Source organism: Camarhynchus parvulus, chromosome 13, assembly GCF_901933205.1.
Source record: "Camarhynchus parvulus chromosome 13, STF_HiC, whole genome shotgun sequence".
Lineage (NCBI taxonomy): Eukaryota > Metazoa > Chordata > Aves > Passeriformes > Thraupidae > Camarhynchus > Camarhynchus parvulus.
In genome coordinates, this window is record NC_044583.1 from 881739 (window position 1) to 900067 (window position 18329).

General features: G+C 44.5%; 1 protein-coding gene across 1 annotated transcript in view; it reads right to left on the reverse strand.

The window, feature by feature from the left end:
• The window catches only part of LOC115908543 (F-box/WD repeat-containing protein 11-like), a 57343-nt gene that overhangs the window by 19766 nt on the left and 19248 nt on the right, over positions 1-18329 (reverse strand). Inside the window, 2 exon segments of the mRNA XM_030957198.1 lie at positions 2916-3141; positions 4157-4219. Of these exon segments, the coding sequence (XP_030813058.1) occupies positions 2916-3141; positions 4157-4219 (289 nt within the window).

Below are 18329 nucleotides of genomic sequence, written 5' to 3' on the forward strand. Positions count from 1 at the left end.
TCTGGTGTCCCCAACACAAGGACATGGAACTGTTGGAGCAAGTCCAGAGGAGGCCTTGGAGCTGCTAGAGGGACTAGAGCAGCTCCCCCCTGGAACCTGGGAGAGCTGGGCATGTTTAGCCTGGAGAAGGGAAGGTTGTGTGGAGACCTCAGAGCCCCTGCCAGTGTCAGATAGGGCTACAGGAAAGTTCCTCTGCATCAGGAACTGCAGGGCCAGGACGGGGGGAATGGCTTCCCTGCCAGAGGGCAGGGTTAGATGGGATATTGGAGAGAAAATCATCCCTGTGGAAAAGTCACTGCTAGGTCTGTTCCTTATTTCAAAGACCTGCAATTTTGCTTTCCACAAAACTTCCCTGAACCTGAGATGTTGAATAACTCAATTGTCATGAGTAACATACACCCCTTGGCCAGGCATGAAAAAAATCTTTCAAACCAGGAGATGACGACCTTTTTAATTTTCCACTTTATCTCATGACAGCCCACTTTAGGCTTCAAATACTCCTGACAAATCAAAGGAACTACTGTTATTTTTTTAGAGCATGAAGAAAGTATATTCATACAGTCCTCCATTGCACACTGAATTTCACATGGCCTTCATAAAAATGAACAGCAGCAGAAAGCAGAAACTAATACATGTGAGTCTTACTCATTTATTGATTTATTTTACATAATTTAGGTAACTATAACATATGTCTAGTGGCCCTGTCCTTTGTGTCTGTGCTTTGGACCTGATCCTATTATGTTAATATTAGGGTAAATATTTCAGTTGACATCTCTTTTGGATGTAGCAATTTAAACCTGTGACCTTCTGCTAGCAGTAAAAATCTCAAGAATAGATTTGATGTCAGACAACATGCAGGACTATGTTTAAGATACATTAAGGCCTGAAATAGCTGCATATCCCTATTTTACATTAAAAGACAGGGATTTGTTTTAGAAAATTTCTGAAATAAGTACTAAAGCCTTTCTATTTTCTGAAGTAAAATGAATTTGACATCTATTGGTAGACTTTTCAAAGGAAAATATGACACCCATCCCTTATGACTCTACAGAGTCTTTACAGTTTAACAGAAAATGGTGAAAAAGAACTGTTGTTGATTAGAGGGAGCAGCTGAAGGTTTGGTTGAATTTCAATAATAAATTCAAACAATTAAAATTCACAGGGATTTCAAAGGTCTGTGTATAAATATCACTTTGTATGAAAATGAAACCCAAATGTGGGATGTCAACTCTCTAAATGTGATCAACCTTAGATACAAAACAGTCACTTAGATCAGGAAACATGCCACAGTTACCACTCTGTCACTGAAAACAATTCCATCTAACTCTTCCTCCATTTTTCCTACATTCTCACAGGTGTAAAATCGGTCAGGACAAGCGAGCAAAAACTCAAAAACTACTCCTATTTACAACAAAAGAATGTGACTTCTTCAAGCCAAGCAAAGCCATCTTTTAAAAAGGCATCACTGAATATCATGAGTTGGAAGGGACCCACAAGAATCATCAACTCCAATTCCTGGCCCTGCACAGAATGACCCCAAAAATCCCTCCATGTGCCTGAGAGTGGTACTCCAGTTCTCCTTTAATGTGATTGCAGCCCAACACAGGACTGATTTCAACCAGCTGGGATTAAGTTCTGGGTAAATTCAGACAGATGTTCTTTGCACGCCACAGCACCTTCAAGGAAGGCTGAATATGGGAACAATTCCCAGTATTTACATTGGGGACAAGCAACAGAAGTTGTAAAGATGTATTTTGGTATATACAAATGTGGTGTAAACAAGTGTCACCTTACAAAGCGCCCGACATTTTCTTAGGCAGAAATATATAAAATGAAAGATCTGTATAATTCTCTATCAGCCCTGAGGTATAAAAGCAAACAAAATAGAATTTTAACTGAAGATCAGACTTGCACATGAAGGGTCTGGAGAGTCAGTCCTAGGAGAAGCAGCTGATTTGGAGTTTTAGGATTTAGCTTTTAGGCTTTGCATGGCCTCTTCCACCGTCAGTGTTCAGAACTGTCCTGGCATTCCTGGGATAACCCCACAGGCTGCTCACACACTGCAGGGTGAAGCTGTGCCAGTGGGCTGCCAGGGGCACACAGAATACACTGACCACTTACCCAGGCTGATTTCCCACTCTGCAAACAATGTCCACACTTCCCTTTCAAAGAATCATATGAATCACTGCCCCTAGCAGCAAGAATCCAGAGATACAATTTCTTCCAAAAACTTATCAAAAAAACCCACAACTTTACCAGATTACAACCCAGAGATTCTATATATCCACTATTGCTGCTCTGCATTTTTGTGAAAAAATTCACTGAGCAAGTGTAAAAACAGATTTCATATCTGAACACACCAACACAGGCTGACACTTGTGGGTGTCAGAAGAGGTTGTGAGTAACTGAAAGGAGGAGTCAGGGCTGGACAACACAATAAAAATCCACAAGTGTTTTTGCTCTCAGGTCAGTAACAAGAGTAGACAAACTAGATGCACTCATCTAAGCAAAAACTCAGAACAACACTAAAATGTAAGAGTTCCTAAACTAAAATACATCTGCAGTAGCATTTTCTGTATGAAAAAGGAGTTCAGACCAAAGCTTGCAGATACACAACTTTTGTGACAACTCAGTTCCAATCCCAGCACAAATTCTTTGGGATACACCAGTCCGACTATTTTAACGTGGAACAACACTGGCATCCAGTGGCCAACACAATTAATCACAGAAGGGATTCAGCCACCCTGCTGCCCTTCTCTGCAGCAGGCAGTAGCACTGGCTCTCTGAGGGACAATGGGATGCAGAGCATGTCCCCAAGGGGCTGCACTGGCTCTCTGAGGGACAATGGGATGCAGAGCGTGTCCCCAAGGGGCTGCACAGCCCAGAGCAGTCCCTGCTCCGTGCCCTGGCTTTACCTGGCAGCGCAGTGATGAAGTCCCGCTGTAACATGGGCTTCAGGTAGGAGTTAATATGTCCATGCTGATAGTGACACATCCGGGAAATGAGGTGTTCCACAAATTCCACTTGATCTGATTCAGACCACTGGTCAAAATATTTTATACACAAGTCTTTTTCCTTTTCGTAGTTTCCTTCCGATGGTCTTTTTCTTGAGACAATCACAGATGAAGTTCCATTACTTATCTGGGGTTGGAAAAGGAACATTATTTATATGTTAGTGCATATTTAAATATTGGTATTTATATATAAGCTATAGGAACAGCTTAATAAAATCTCTCTCAAGGAAGAACATGTAAGAAGATGCAAAGAAAAAATCAAAACTAAATTTTAAAACACATTCAAGAAATGAGTTACATCAGATGAATTTTAAAGACTTTTTAAAATCTTTCATAGCCTTTGCTCCCAAATTACTACTTACACTGAAAATCTTGAATTCTTCCCTTACACCTCTTACCACTTAAACCGCAAGGGACGTAATTGTTTTTAGAACTACCTTTCCCAGCTCAAAGCAGTGGTTTTTAGGCACATTGCAGTTTGTCTTCACAAATGTTCTGCTCAGATTCTGGTGGTTAAAATAAGAATTCGAGACCCTCATGTCAGTGTTGCACTGGTTGTCCACAAATAAAAACTGAGAATCAAGGGCTTGGTTTGCTTTTGCAGAACAGCTCCTGTCAATGTTTGGGACATGCACATGAACACCTCATTAAAATCCCAGGAACACCAGGATGGCCCAGAACACCCCAGCAGGAGCCACTGCTAATTACTGAGCACAGCCTCAGATGCCAGCTCCTCTGAGCCCCTCAGGAGCCAAGGGGCTGCTGGGGAGCAATTGGCAGCTCCAAAATATTCCCAAACTTCTTCAAAGCAAGCGGGTTGCGAGTCTTTGCCATGCTGAACTTCTTGTTCTAAACAACACGGTCACATGCTCAGAAATATAAATTAACTTTATTCCCAAGGATGCTTTGACAGAGCATTGTCCTTCCAAGGTCAGCACAAACTATAAAATCTGAGCAAAAATGGTAATTTCTTGAGGATTATCCACTGGCATCATCCTTCACTTGAAGGCTGAGCTAATTTTAGGAGGACAAAGACAACGACATCCAAAGATGATTATGCAGAGCCAAGATTTGGACATTTCTCAAAAGCAGGAACAGACAAAATCCTGGCACCTCTCCTTCTACATCCATGTTAGTCCTACCTGCCACAAGGTATTTTTCTTTGGAGACTCATCTTCATTCTGATCCTCCATTACTGACGTGTTCTGGAAAAAAACGAACAAATATTACTTCAGCTTTTTACCCTGTGACAATTTCTTGCTCTACAAGCATTACGAAAAAGCAAATCAATTGAACAAATAAAATTCATTTTCCCAGTGAACGGAATTCTCAAAGACTTCTGGCCACAAAACCTGAGTATTATAAATAAATTCCCCTTTTAACTGACATGTTTATCAATTCCATTTACTGTAAAGATAACTCCCCAACCCCGCTTCAATTTCCTTTGACAGGTTTTCATGCAGCCTTTCAACGCTTTTCTCACTGGGAAATAAATTCACTTTCATCCTACTCAAGCCAAAGCAATTAAACCTGTCAATGTATTCAACCAGCACTTTCTGCCAAAGTTAAATTGCATACAGCTAGGCAAAAAAAAAAAAAAAATCACTATACACTACTTACATGCAACAGAATATGCTTTTTTCCCAGCTCTAGGAATAGGGATCACTCTCTGCAGAACATCTCTGCAATCCACTGCCCAGGCTGTGTCTACAACCCTTGGCAGTCACCCCTGCCTTTACTGCATGCTCTCCCCACATGAAAATTGATCCTTACTATTGCATTCCTCCCTTTCCTTCACCAACAAAAGATGGAAGCATTTCTACAAACCTGCAGCTGCAAATGTTTCTCTGAGCTCACCTCTGCCTCCCAAAGTAGTTCTCTCTTTTCTGCCCCTGTTGCTGATGAGCTGCTCCCTTTTGCTGTCCATGGCACACCCACCACCTCCTCCTCCCTGCTCCCCAGTCCCTCATTCCCAGGCAGTTCCAGCTTCCCCCAGCCCTGCCCTCCCCATCCCCATGCCCAGGGGACTGGCAGAGGGATAGCAGGACAAACTGAGTGTCCTCAAACACCTGTAATTATTTCAGCCTTCTTCCCTTCTGTCTCAACAGGAACAAGGAGCTCAGGTAAAACATACCATGGAGTAAGTCACACAATTCCCTTCCTCCTACCATCTTGGATTATGGATAACTCCTTAGAAACTACATCCACCCCCACTCAAAACACAATTCCATCTCAAAAGCATTCATCTCCTCCTCTTTCCTCCATAAGGATATGCTGCACAAGCCAAGAGAACCTGGAAAACAAGCAGCGTCCTGCCTACAGCAACCCTCCCTCCCCTGCCCAGTGCCTTGGGGCTCAAGCTTACCCTGAGCCCTCTCTGAAGGTGTGGAAAACACATGGCAGAGGGGCTTTGGATGACAGGATAAAACCTGTGCCCACAGGTGATGGAAAGACTCAACTGCCTGGTCATGACACACACGGCAGTGACATGTACAAGCCCAGGAGATGGCTGGAGGGGAATTCAGAAAGGAATAAAGGCAGGAGATGTTTGGGGTGACTCTACAAAAACATGGATTTTAGTGTTTCTGGACATCCACAGAACAGACAGCCACACCTTCCATGGTTTTTGAAGCCACAGTCTCTGCAGGGCCATCCCAGTTATTTGCAAGTCCTAACCAGGCCCTCTCACTGGGGCACAAACCAGTGCAAGGGCTGCTCCTCCCCAGGAGGGAACACACAGCAGCCCCTCACTGCCTGGGACCCAGCCAGCCCACACAGTTACACCATTCTGGAAAGCAAACATGCCACCATGGAACAATGCAGGGTGTCTTTGATTTTATTTTATTTCAATATGAATATGTAAAAACACTCATTAGAGTGATTATATGTTGTTAACTGTGCATCCAATTAGTGTGTCCTTAAACAAGTAAGGAACATCTCATGTCCTTTGGCAGCTCAAGGCTAAATAAACCCATGGATCCTGGGAGCTACAAACAAGAACACTGAGAATATCAAACAGGTGGCTTGGGTCAGCAAATTCAGCAGAAATCCCACATTTTATCCATCTATGCCCTCTAACTTTCCTTCAGCAGGCTATGGTGGGACTCTGCCATTGCATTTCTCCCTTTATCAGAAAATATCTCCGAGATCTTTGCCAGCTTTCCCAGGGATGGAGACTAAGAACTGCCTCCTAAACATTATGTCATTCTATGAACATCCAATAAAACTACAGCACAGCAGCACTGTGACACAGAGTGCAGGGACACAAATGTCACCAAAACCATCAGATTTCCACACCAGCAGATTGTAAAGTGAGTTTCCCTCTGTGCTGTGCCCCTACTCAATTCCACTGTGTCTCCACTGCTGGCCAGGGAAAGACCTGGGCAGCAAGCTTTGGGGAGAGGCTACACCTTTGGAATCTCACAGGACCACAGAATCATTAAGGTTGGAAACACCACAAGGACCATCGAGTCCAGGCTGTGCCCCATGCCCACCTCATAGCACTGAGTGTCACCTGCAGGTGTTCCTTGGACACCTCCAGGGATGGGGACTCCAAATGCACTGCTGCCCAGAGACACTCATGTCCTGTTACCATCTGAGCCATGACTGTGGGGGCAGATAACACAGCTTGATTTTTAGGCTGGAAATGAACATGGTATTCAGATATTTCACCAGGAAGTTGACAGCTGCATTCATTTAATGGCATCTACTACTACATCTACTCTTTTCCCACCCTCATTCTACACTTTCTACTGTATTTTAGAGCTTTTAAATCCTTCATCCTTTCCCTTTCTACTCCCAAATACACACTTTGTTTTCCCTATTATATCTTCTCTTTCCAATAAACTTGCTCTGCTTCTCTTAAAACACTTTATTTTGGGGTCATTGCCCCCATCACACACATCCCAATTCAGACTCCAATCTCTCTCTCCAACACTTAAGCCTACTAATTGGAGACCAGGAGGTGATGGGTGGATCCTGCCCTGTTGGCTGGAAGAAGCAATTAGACAGCTCTGATCTGTCCTGTCCATTCCCAGCACTTGGCAGAAGAAGGATTTCAGAATTCCTGACAGATGGTGTCACCAGTCCTGGCTCCTGGGCTCCAGCCCTTGTGCAAGAACACCGATCGGCATCTCCAAGTGCAGCTCTTCCCTTCCCTCAGTGGCACCTCTGCTCACCCCACCCATCTCCACATACAGCTGGTTTCCCAGGTGGCTTTGAAGTGGCATCACCACGGAATTCACCCCAATTCCCCCAGCTCTGCTGCTGAACAACTCCAAGGCCTGATGGAAGCACTGACATCTCATCCCAGTGATCCCAGCAAGGCCGAGCTGCCCCTGCAGACATTCTCCAGGTGTGATTCCAGTCCCCACAAGAGCCTTGCAGCTTCTCACAGGGCAAGAGCTTCTAAATATTGTCAATTCATCTTGTTTATAGGCTCATTTTTTGCAGGAATTCTTGCGAAGTTGCTCATGGCTCTTGCAAAAGTAGAATTATTATTTCCAACCAGCTGTCATTCCTTAATTAGTCAGCCTGGAGTAAGTGCTCTCCATCCCTACCGGGAATGGCAGCGACAGCCAAGAGATAACAATGGGTCCAAGCTGGGATGTTTTGTTGCTGCCTCACAGTTGTTGAAACCCAACTGAATTGAGTTACACTGAGCAAAGCCCCAGCCTCTATTTCCACTGAGTGTAACCAGAAATGGCAGTAAAATTCACACATTGCTCCACAAGCTGGGCAAGTTTAAAAGCTCATTTCCTGGAGATTTGTATCCCACATTCCTTGCTTAGTTCCACAGAAACTTCAGGCTTTCCTTAGTCTTTCTGCTCCACAATACCTCAATTTTATGAGATTTCTATGGGGTGCAGAAAACTGTGGCAAAAACAGGTTCACAAGTTACTTGGAGAGAAAGAGGTTCTGACAAGCCTGATTACATGAAGCTAATTCCTTTTGGAGATTACGAAAAGCTTTCGAAATAGAAGGAACTATGAACAATCCCCAAAGGCAAAGATATTGTAGGTATTCTAAAACTCCACAAATCACAGTTTCAATTAAGATCCTTGGATACCAGGCAGGAACTGATGTCTCAAGTACAGCAGTTCCACAGATCTGAGGTTGTGAGGGGCAAAAGCACTCCGTGTTTTCCTGCAGGTGAGTGGCACTGCAAGGCTCCCCTCCCTCAGAAGGAGCAGGAAAAGCTGCACCTTTTCCAGCAGAAATCCATCAAACCTGGAGAGGCTGCTCCAGATTTCCCAGCAGGCTGCTCTTAGCCTGGGCTGCACTGGGCTCCAGGAGTTGGGAGTGCCTTGAGTCACTTAATTGCCTGGGCAGGAGAACAGCCAGGTGCAGCTTTGTTCTGCAGCCACTGTGAGCCCCAGTATGGGGAGAGCAATTATGGAAGTGATAGCAGGAAATCCTGGGAACTGGGGCAGGACACACGAGTTTCAGCACTGAGCAAGGCTCACAACACTGCTAAGTTTCTCTGATGATAATAAAGCTTTCCCTGACAAAGAAAGGATTCACAGGATACAGAGGATGGATGGACAAAACAAGACAACAAATGTGTTGCCCTGAAAAAAAGAAGAGAGTCTTATATTTGAGCTTTAATGAAAGGGAAAGGAAGTAAGAACTTCTATGTCTCACTGCCCTTGAAACTACACCAGTAATTCCCATCTCAGTTAAAGACCCAGCTAAGTCTTCAACAGTCTAACTTTTCACAAGATTCCCACTCTCTGGAAAAAATCACCAGGAAATTTCAGTTAAAGTTACAAAATAAGCAAAACCAATTAAAACACAGCTAAACAGGTTCTGATGACCTTTAACAAACCACATCTGACTCTGAAGAAGCTGAAGAACCAACACAAAATAACTAATACATACTTGGATACCTCAGAGTCAAACTCTGCAGGTGGAGCACACGGCACTGGAGCCTCAATCCCCTCCTGACCCCAGCTCTGCCCCACAGGGACTGCTGGAGGCCCCAGCAAGCATTTCCCAGGACAAGTGAGGAATCTGCCATCCTCTGGGACAGCTGGAGCCAGCAGCAAGGGAGGAAGCTAGGCTGCCATCTGCACCAGCTAAAAGTGATGAGCACATGCCCCTCATGGCTTCCTGCTTTTAATAGAGCCAGAAACTGCCAAACGCTTCAGAGCATTTCCAAATGGAATGAGCATCTCCATGGGAGAAATGGGCAGCATTTGCTAACCCAGGAACCTGTTAAACAATGTTTATTAACAACATCTTCATATTTGATCAGGGATAAGAGGGGATTTTCCTCTCTAACTATGGAGAGGCTCTTAGTAAAAATGTTCTGGAGCACAAATACAAAATTAAGTTGGAGAACCCCTAACCTAGACTGCACAAGATGGGAATGAACCTCTCACAGCAAGGACCAAATCCCTCCCTTCTCACCCTCCTCAAGATCTGTCTATGAAGAAGTGCAAAAATCCTGATGTCCCCAAGTTCCATTGGCCTCCCTGGTCCCCAGGGACAGTTGGTTGTCCACCAAACATGAAGGTTTACACTGCTGACCATAGCCACATCTGTATTTGATGTCTGTATTAGTAATTGCTTGTTTCAGCTTAAACTAAACTAAACTATTTATGTAAGCACTGGGGATCTGCACGAATTAGGCTGAACATGCTTCAATTCTTACCTAGCTTGCTGCTCTCCCAGTTGCCAGGTTTTATTTTAGTGCAGCTATTGCTGGAAGTTCAGACAAAAATATACTTAAAATACTTAAAGAGTCTACCAAGAGCCAACAGCTGAAGGCAAAATTAGAAAAAAACCCTTGTAACTGAAAATAGGGCATCAATTTTTATTTGGCCTCTGACTAACCACCAAAAAGTTAAAAGGAAGACATGCAGAATTCAGCACCACAGTTCCCCAGTTTGTGTTTCAAGCTGCTGCAACCTAAAGTTTGACCACAAGTTACAGATGGTAAGTTTTTAGAAGATACCTAATGCACTTCCATGCCCCAGTTTGACACCTCTAAAGGGTTTGCTTTGCAGGAGGTTTTGGCCAGAGCAGTAAGTTTCCCAAAACTAGAATTGCTTGCTCATGCCTCTGCTCAAAGAAGGAAAACCTCAAGCCATTCCTCACCTACATGTTCCAGAACAGTCATTTCTGCAGGTTCCAAAGACTACCAGCAGTCACTAAGCACATCACTCTGCTCAATCACCAATGCTTTGATGACTTGCAATTAGTACCACTTTGTTAACTTTCTTTTGAGAGTATCAGTCCTCACCTTAAACTCATTACAAATTAACTCAGTGATGTTGTGTGTGTGTGTATATATATATATATATATATATATATATATATATATAGATTAAACACATGAAACTGTGTATCTCTGAGTATTCAGTATATCTGACTTCTCATTAAACTAATAAAATCATGTAAATAATCTCTCCTCATGTTTCCAGTCAGTCCTCCTTCCAGCTCCTGGAAGGCCAGAATTAGATCTCCTTGGAGCCTTCCCTTCTCCAGGCTGAACAATCCCAATTTCCTCAGCCTTTCCTGATGGGAGAAGTGCTCCATTCCTCAGATCACCCTGGTGGGCCTCAGAAGTCAGGTCAGTGGGGGCAGTACCCAGAGTCACAGCACGTAACTTGTTTGGAAACTGAAATTACACATGAAAATGCTCAGCAGCTCAGGATTACTTTTCTGATCCAATTCCATGAAACACTCAGCAAGGACTCCAACTGCACCAGTGAGCCTTTGGTGATGGCACATCCTTTTACAGGCAGCTGTGTGCCCAAACTGCAGCCTGAGCCTGCCTGGCAGGGCAGGAATTTAATCCTTAACCCCAGCCAGTAAAGGGCCACAGATGATGGAGAACTGTAGCAGGAAAATCACTCTGGGGTTTTACAACCTCTGAAATAACGTATTACACATTCTCAGAAAGATTTACATCAAAAATATTCACTGACTGACTGTTAGTTCAGTGTAGGTTGTCATAAGAAACCAAACAATTGCACTTCTGTCCAAGTTCAGAGCTATTTTCCAGCATGCCTCCATTTCCACGCAGCAGGCTGATGTCACCAGAAAAACAATGTAATTACTGCAATCCCAAGAGACATCCAGTGGGGGTTTGATTTGGTTTGGTTGGGTTTTAAATATGCAGCAACTGGTTAGGTCTTAAGGGCAGCCTTACCTCAACAGGTACTGCAGGATCACATGAACAACACCTTCCTTGCAAGAACTGTTTCAAAGACACCCCAAACTCTCATTTAGGGTTGTGAGTGTCTGGAGTACAGAGTCAGTAACCCAAACCTGCCTGTACCCATCCTATAAAAGCACGAGGACAATGAGCAGGGAATTGTGTAATTGTAGCAATTTGATGACTCATCCCTGCACCACTCCAGCACCAAAGCACGGCCTGCAAAACTGCACATGGTGCAAACCCTCGTGCTGGATGGAAACCAGAGCCCAAACACAGAAAAACCACTGTCTGCCCACCTGCCCCTCAGACAGAGAGTACCACTGATGCAGGAGAAATGGCAAAAACAGTTGGCACTTCAGCCAGGCCAGGGCTGGGGGTTAAGGTGCCCACAAGCTCAGGTGGTGCTGCCAGGGGGAAATTTTCAATCAATAATAATCATCATCATCATCTCCAGCTTGCACAAGAGCAGCCAGCAATAAGAGGAGCCATCAAGGCTCTCTGCAAAGCCTCACCTGAGGCTCACCCAGAAGAAAACTGGATTTATTTTCCCACCCCTGCCCAGCCCAACAGGAGCTCTAATTCCACCTTCAGCTTAGAGTGGTGTTTGTTTTCCAGGTGTCTCAGCTTATTCCTTCCACTGTCCAGTCACTCAGCTTCCCTTGGCAGACACTGATGTGTGCAGGAATCCCAATCCTTTCCTGCCAGAGCAGCAAATCTCAGTACTCAAATGTGTATCAAAGCAGCCATCAAGCTTATCACCGATATCACTGATAACACTTGCAGTCACTTGCCTAAAACATCTCACAATTAACTTTCACTGCCCTACAGGCCAAATACTCCAAAAGACAAATCCTTTCTGCCTGTGAATAACTTTTTATTAATAGTAAAATGTTTAAACCAGAAACATGGCCCTGACAAATGGGCTGTAGGAAGGTACACAGATGTCAGGAGCAAGGTATTGATTTGCTTTTTCAATTGATATTTTTAAATTAAGAAGTTAGCACAAGTTCTCAGCTACAATTATTGCACTAATGGTTCATCTATTTTCCACACAAACTTATTTAGGCAGAATCTGCACTTTCAATCTTAATCCATCTCAAAGCAGAACAGTTTTTCCTCTGTACTTTTAAAATTCAGGGCAAACTCCAAACCATGTCCCTTATACAGCAAACTCACTGAAAGTTCTGAAGGAAAAGCAGAGTTTAAGTTTTTAAAGCTTCGACCACACCATGTTACACACTTGCTCAGAACATCTGCACCTGTAACTGTATCAAAAGCTACTCTAAATAACTGGATTTTGTTAGGCAGTTAGGAGGATTAGGTATGTCAAGCTTTTGGGATATTTTTTTTATAGAATGAAAACATTAAGTCATATTTACTACCTTAGAAACTGTCTCAGGGTCTAGTAAAGAACTGCTTTAGCTTTTATTTCCTGTATTAAAAAAGCATCCAAAAAAGAAAACTTGAAGGGAAAATACTGGCTTAAGATTATCATCGCTTTTCTTCCTTTTAGAGCAGATGCAAAGAGACCTCTTCAGATCCACTCATCTCATCATTTACAGGACTTGTAAAAGGAAAACAAACTATTTAAAGTTGCATTTGACTGCTGACTGCTCAGATCAGCACATCTGACCGAGAGCTGAGCACAGAACAGCAGCTGAATTCCAGGACTCCAGGAGCAGCCAAGACACTCCAGAGGCAGCTGATGCATCCCTGCAACACCCAACTGCTCCATCAGTACTGCTGTTCACAGCCCAGAACCTGCCCATCCCCTCCTACAAGCTCTGCCATTCCCATGGAGCATCCTTCCCAAAACCCAGGGCCTGTATGGACACCTCCACACCATGGCAAGGCAAAATCAAATTCCAAAAGCTCCAGAAGTTGGACGTTTTTCTCTATGCCACATTCATGAGTAAACAAGGCAGAAGACAGCACTGCCCCACAGAATTAATAAATGTTAACAGTATTCCAGATTCAAGGTAGGATAAGTAACATCTGGGAAGCAAATTCCAGGCTAAGCTAGCAATTAGATCAGTTCAAATTCATCAAAAATAAATTAGCCTCTGTTAAGATTAACTACACATTTGCAACTTGGCTGCCTGGTGCAAAGTTAAAATACTTCAAAGATTATTCCTGGTTTCCCAAAGGGAATTTAGGTTCAGATCTCTCCTGCTGTTTCCATATCAAACTAAAGGGAGTTGCCTCATATTGTCAGCCCAAAGCACAACCCTCAGCACGAGGGGTTTGAAGAGCTGTGAGAGGGAGGGGACACTCAAAGGCCTCAGACACTGCAAAACTTTAAGCAGGTTTTGAACAGGCTCCTATACAACCTTTTACAGTGAAAGCTACACAAAGGTTACTCAAAGCCACTGGACAGTCTGAAATACTAAACCTGCAGTAACCCTCAATTATTCATCTATGGCAAAATAGAAGGTATTTGCACACAAAAGAAATACAGAAAAAAAGCAGCCACCACAATGAAAATTCAATACAACTGCAGCCAAGAACCAGTGAGCTACCCCAAGGAAGAATCCCGTCCTGTTGGAAGTTCAGTTGTTTCCTCCAGAGATATAGAGCAGTGTATTCCAGACTTGGCAGCTCACAGAAATGGATCAATCTTCACAACTCCTCAGGAAATTCTAATCACTCACTAATTGCCTGAAACACAAGCTTTCATTTATGCACAAGTTCAGTGTGGGTTTGGAACTGTTGATATCCAAGCAACCCGGAACGTGGAGAAAATCTTATCTCCACGAGGGCTGCAGCCTAACTGCAGCTAAATGAAAAGGTCTTCAGTAATACAAGTTGTAAAAAAATACTCAAATAATTTTTTAAAAATATCCACCCAGCCTTGCCTGGGGATAGGCAGACACTCTGCACTTGAGTGCTGATTTTATCTGGATTTTCAAAGGCATGTGCAATTGCATAATTTAGATTTCACATGATTTATATAATGGATGGTAAATGTTCCTGACCTGGAAGGTGAGCACCCCTTCTCTCTCTACAACTTCAAGATCCAGTTGATGAATACAAAAGCACCTCACTGTAAGACTCTGCAAAAGAGGATTTGAGAACAGCAGAACAGTTGCCCCAGGTCTCAGGTTCCTGGGTTGGGAAGATTATTTTCAATCCACACCACATCATCAGTGCCTGGTGTCACAGCACAGCTTCTTGTGTGAGAGAGAGGTGGCAGAGCTGTGGCACAGGGCAAACCAAAGCCAGGACCAGCTGGCACCTTGTGCACCCCAGCCCAGCCCTGTGCCCGTGGCAGTGCCAGCAGAATCCCTCCCCCAGGGCCTGGCAGGATGGCACTGAGGAAGGAAAGCTGCTGGTCCTCCCTTCTGAACCCAGGGACAGTCCCAGGGAGTCTCAGCTCTGCTTCCTGGGGCAGACCCACGGTCTGAAGGGTCTTTGGGAAGGGTAACTCAGCAAGGCTGAAAGAGGATTTCACAGATACTTCAGGACAACACAAATCAGTTACAGCATTGTTCTTCGAGGGCAACAGCTTCACCTCAAACTTCTCAGGAATCCCAAATCCACTTGGGAGCAGTGGAAGACCATCCTGCACCACGAAGCCAAATCTTTCTGCAGTAAGGCTTTGCAAACAGGACCATTTTGCCACAGAAATATTACACAGAGGAGCAAAAAGCTCACTTTAGAGTTCTTCTTTCTCTGCTGTAGCACTTCCTCCACCCCTGCCAGATGGGGATTGGTACAATTTGCTCAATCCCCTGCTGTGTCTGCAGCCAGCTGTGCTACCATTGATTCTGATGCCTCCCTTGATGTATTTGGATTCTCCCACCATAGGAAACCAACCATCTACGTAAAGACTCTTAAATGTGGGTCTTGAAGGCCCACAAAACAACTCATCAGATGCAAATCACAGAGGTTCAGGGAAAGCTGGGAATGGGCAGCCTGCTAAGCACCCAGGAGTCTGTCACTTGGAAAGGATAAGTCCTTCTGATGGAGACTCAGAGTGGCACCATCAGTATCAGCAAAACCATCAACACTGGTACTCACAGAGCTGCTGAATTCTCCTGAGCAAGGGACCCACCCTCCTGCCAGGGGGGTCTGATGAGGAGTCTGCAGTGCAAAGACACTGCACAAATGCCATATTTCAACCTTGGTAGGAAATATTTGATTATACATTTCTGCTTCCTAGAAAATTCGTCTGTGGGAAAGAAACAAGACCTGCAAGGAAGAGGACTGTCACACACACCCAGAACAGATTGCCTTGCATCTCCTCCTCTCCTTGGGCACATTTCCCTCCTCCATCCCTCCCAGCACGAGCATGGCACTGCCAGAAGGCAGGCAGGGAGCAAGGCACGTTTCCTAACACATTTCTTTCCACCATAACAGGATCAGAGAGAGAAAAAATCCTCTCTTCCACAGGAGGCTGAGAAAGCATCAACACAGGGCTATGGCTAACAGCATCCCTTCTGCAGAGCCATCAGCAATAACAGCTCCTGCCCACCACTTGTGAAATCTCTCAGGCTTAGTGGGACTGTGTTGTGCTTTCTGAGGGACACAATTAATGTCTGACACTGCACTCACTGTTGCAGCTCTGAGCAACGAGCACTGGATTCGCCAAGGCAAGGTCCAGTACCTTGTGGTGATCCATGAATTCACCATGGAGAACCTGCCTCCACAGAGACATATCCTGCCCAGTGTGGAGTGGACAGACCGGGATCTCTGAATGGAACAGGAGAGAAACACCAACAAAAAAAAAAAAAAAGGCAGGCCAGCAAGTCACCCATAGGAGTAAGGACTGGAACTCTAAGCTCCCATCACTTTTGCTGTGTTCAGGAGTCCCTTCTGCAGTGATATATCTCAGAGGGACTCATTTCACCACTTCCACCTCATCTGGCTCATAAAGATCAGTGATTAAGGCAATTACTGACTTCTGAATACTGGCAACTTCTGAAGAGAAGACCACAATGAGAGAACTCCCCACCAAGAGAAGCAGGCTCCTGAAAGGGGTCACTCTTCTGTTCAAGCACACTTGGCAGCTTGGGGATGAAGTGTATGACCTTTAGTGCTCTCCAAAAACCACTGAAAACAACAAAGTCCAAAAAAAGCACTCGTGTGTATCAGGTTGTAGCAGCAAAACTCTTTCCCCACAAGCAGAATGGTCAGTGCTTGGCAGCCCCCAAATGGTGCCAGCCAGGGGAGGCCACCACAGGTAACCCCAACCTGCCACGAGGTTTCACAGGCTGCTCCCCCGTCTTGCTGACCACAGGGAATACAGCTGGAATCCTCACCCCCCCTTTTGCTGACCACAGGGAATACAGCTGGAATCCTCACCCCCCCTTTTGCTGACCACAGGGAATACAGCTGGAATCCTCACCCCCCCTTTTGCTGACCACAGGGAATACAGCTGGAATCCTCACCCCCCCTTTTGCTGACCACAGGGAATACAGCTGGAATCCTGACCCCCTTTTGCTGATCACAGGGAATACAGCTGGAATCCTGACCCCCTTTTGCTGATCACAGGGAATACAGCTGGAATCCTCAGCAGGAGCCACAGCCAGCTCCAAGTGACCAATGCACATCATGTCCCAGGCAAATCAGGAACCAAAACTCACAGATATTTACTCCATTTTGCTGGTTCTCACACATCAAGGACACATTTCTGCTCCTCAGCTGAGGAAAGCAAAGAGCAGAGCTGTGGCTCAGAGCTCAGTCCTGGGATTCACTCCAGTAAATAACAACTCACTTCCATTTCCAAACACTAGGAACTGACCCAAGACAGAACAGGTCCCTTCTTGCCCCTAAGAATGAACAGGCTCAGTTAAAAACTAAAGTCATAAAGCCCAAAGCACTCAGATACATGAAGGACACCAGAGAAGTGCTTATGAGAACCCTTCCCTTTGGAGAATAAATCACACTAGGAGAAAGTAATCCCTGCATTTCACATTTCCCCATCCTCCTGGGCAGAGGTATCTGGATCCAGCACCAAGCCATGGGTGGCCACACCACCTGGAAGCACCACCAGAAGCTGCTGTGACTGTAAGGGATGCCCAGACTGCTCATCCCAGTTTAGATTCTCTGAAGGAAACAGGCTGGGACATGGTGGAGATGACAAGGATGGCCAAGCACTGAAGCACCAGGGGGAATAAAATGCAATGCTACCCTTTGCAAATGCCTGCAGGATGTGCAACTGCCACCAAACTGAGCTGTTGGATCAGGCCTCAAAATCTGTAACACCCACACTGAGAACTAAAAAAGAAAAGTTATTACAAGAAACTGCTGAAAACAAACCCCAAACTGGTGTTACTTTTCACTGAGAGGAGACTCCAGCCAGAAGGAACCACACTGGAAAGCACCACTGCTGATTACCAGAGGGAAAACTGGCCATTTTTACCTCAGATTAAGGAACTGGGGAATCCAGGCCATCCCCCTGCCACACTGCCCCCAGACCCAAAATGAGTAGTTTTAATTGCTTCTACACTGCTGGCCTTGGTTTGAAATCTCTGTGTCTCTGAAAAGTCTGTTTAAACACAGGGAACAAGCAGAAATATTTCAGATATTGGACAGAACATTCTGTTCCTTTAAAGAAAAGGAATCAAATATTTATTTCTTTTTAATGGAGCTGTTGGACTGTTTCTAAAAAGAAATGGTAACAGTTCCACAGTTTTGAGGCAAAACACCAGAAAACATGTCAAAAAGGTATTTGTAAATGACTTCAGACCCAACAGAAGCAGCAAAGCAGTTGTCTGGTTATGACAACCCATTTCAACTGCTACATTTCCAAACATTCCCAAAGGGATGCAAGCTCCAGAGCAACAGGCCACTCATCATCTCCCATTTGTGATTTCATGCTCTGGAGGAGGAGGTTTGAGCAGAGCCCATCTCCAGCACTCTGTGGTTTTAAGAAAACTGCATCATGTATGTGCCTGAATTTATACTGGAAAAAGAGGATGAAGTAGTTTTCATGTTCAACTCTTAGCTTTCAACAACAAGTTTTTCCAACTACACTTTCTGTTGTGCTTCCCTCTGGTATCAGAATACAAACATCAACAGAAGCTCAAAATTAGTAAAGAAAAACAAACAGAAGCTTAAGCAAGTTAATACTAAATTGTAACATCAATAAATAAAAAAATAAACTTCCTTCTGGAAACTTCTGTGTTTAAACTGAAAGAAGGGAA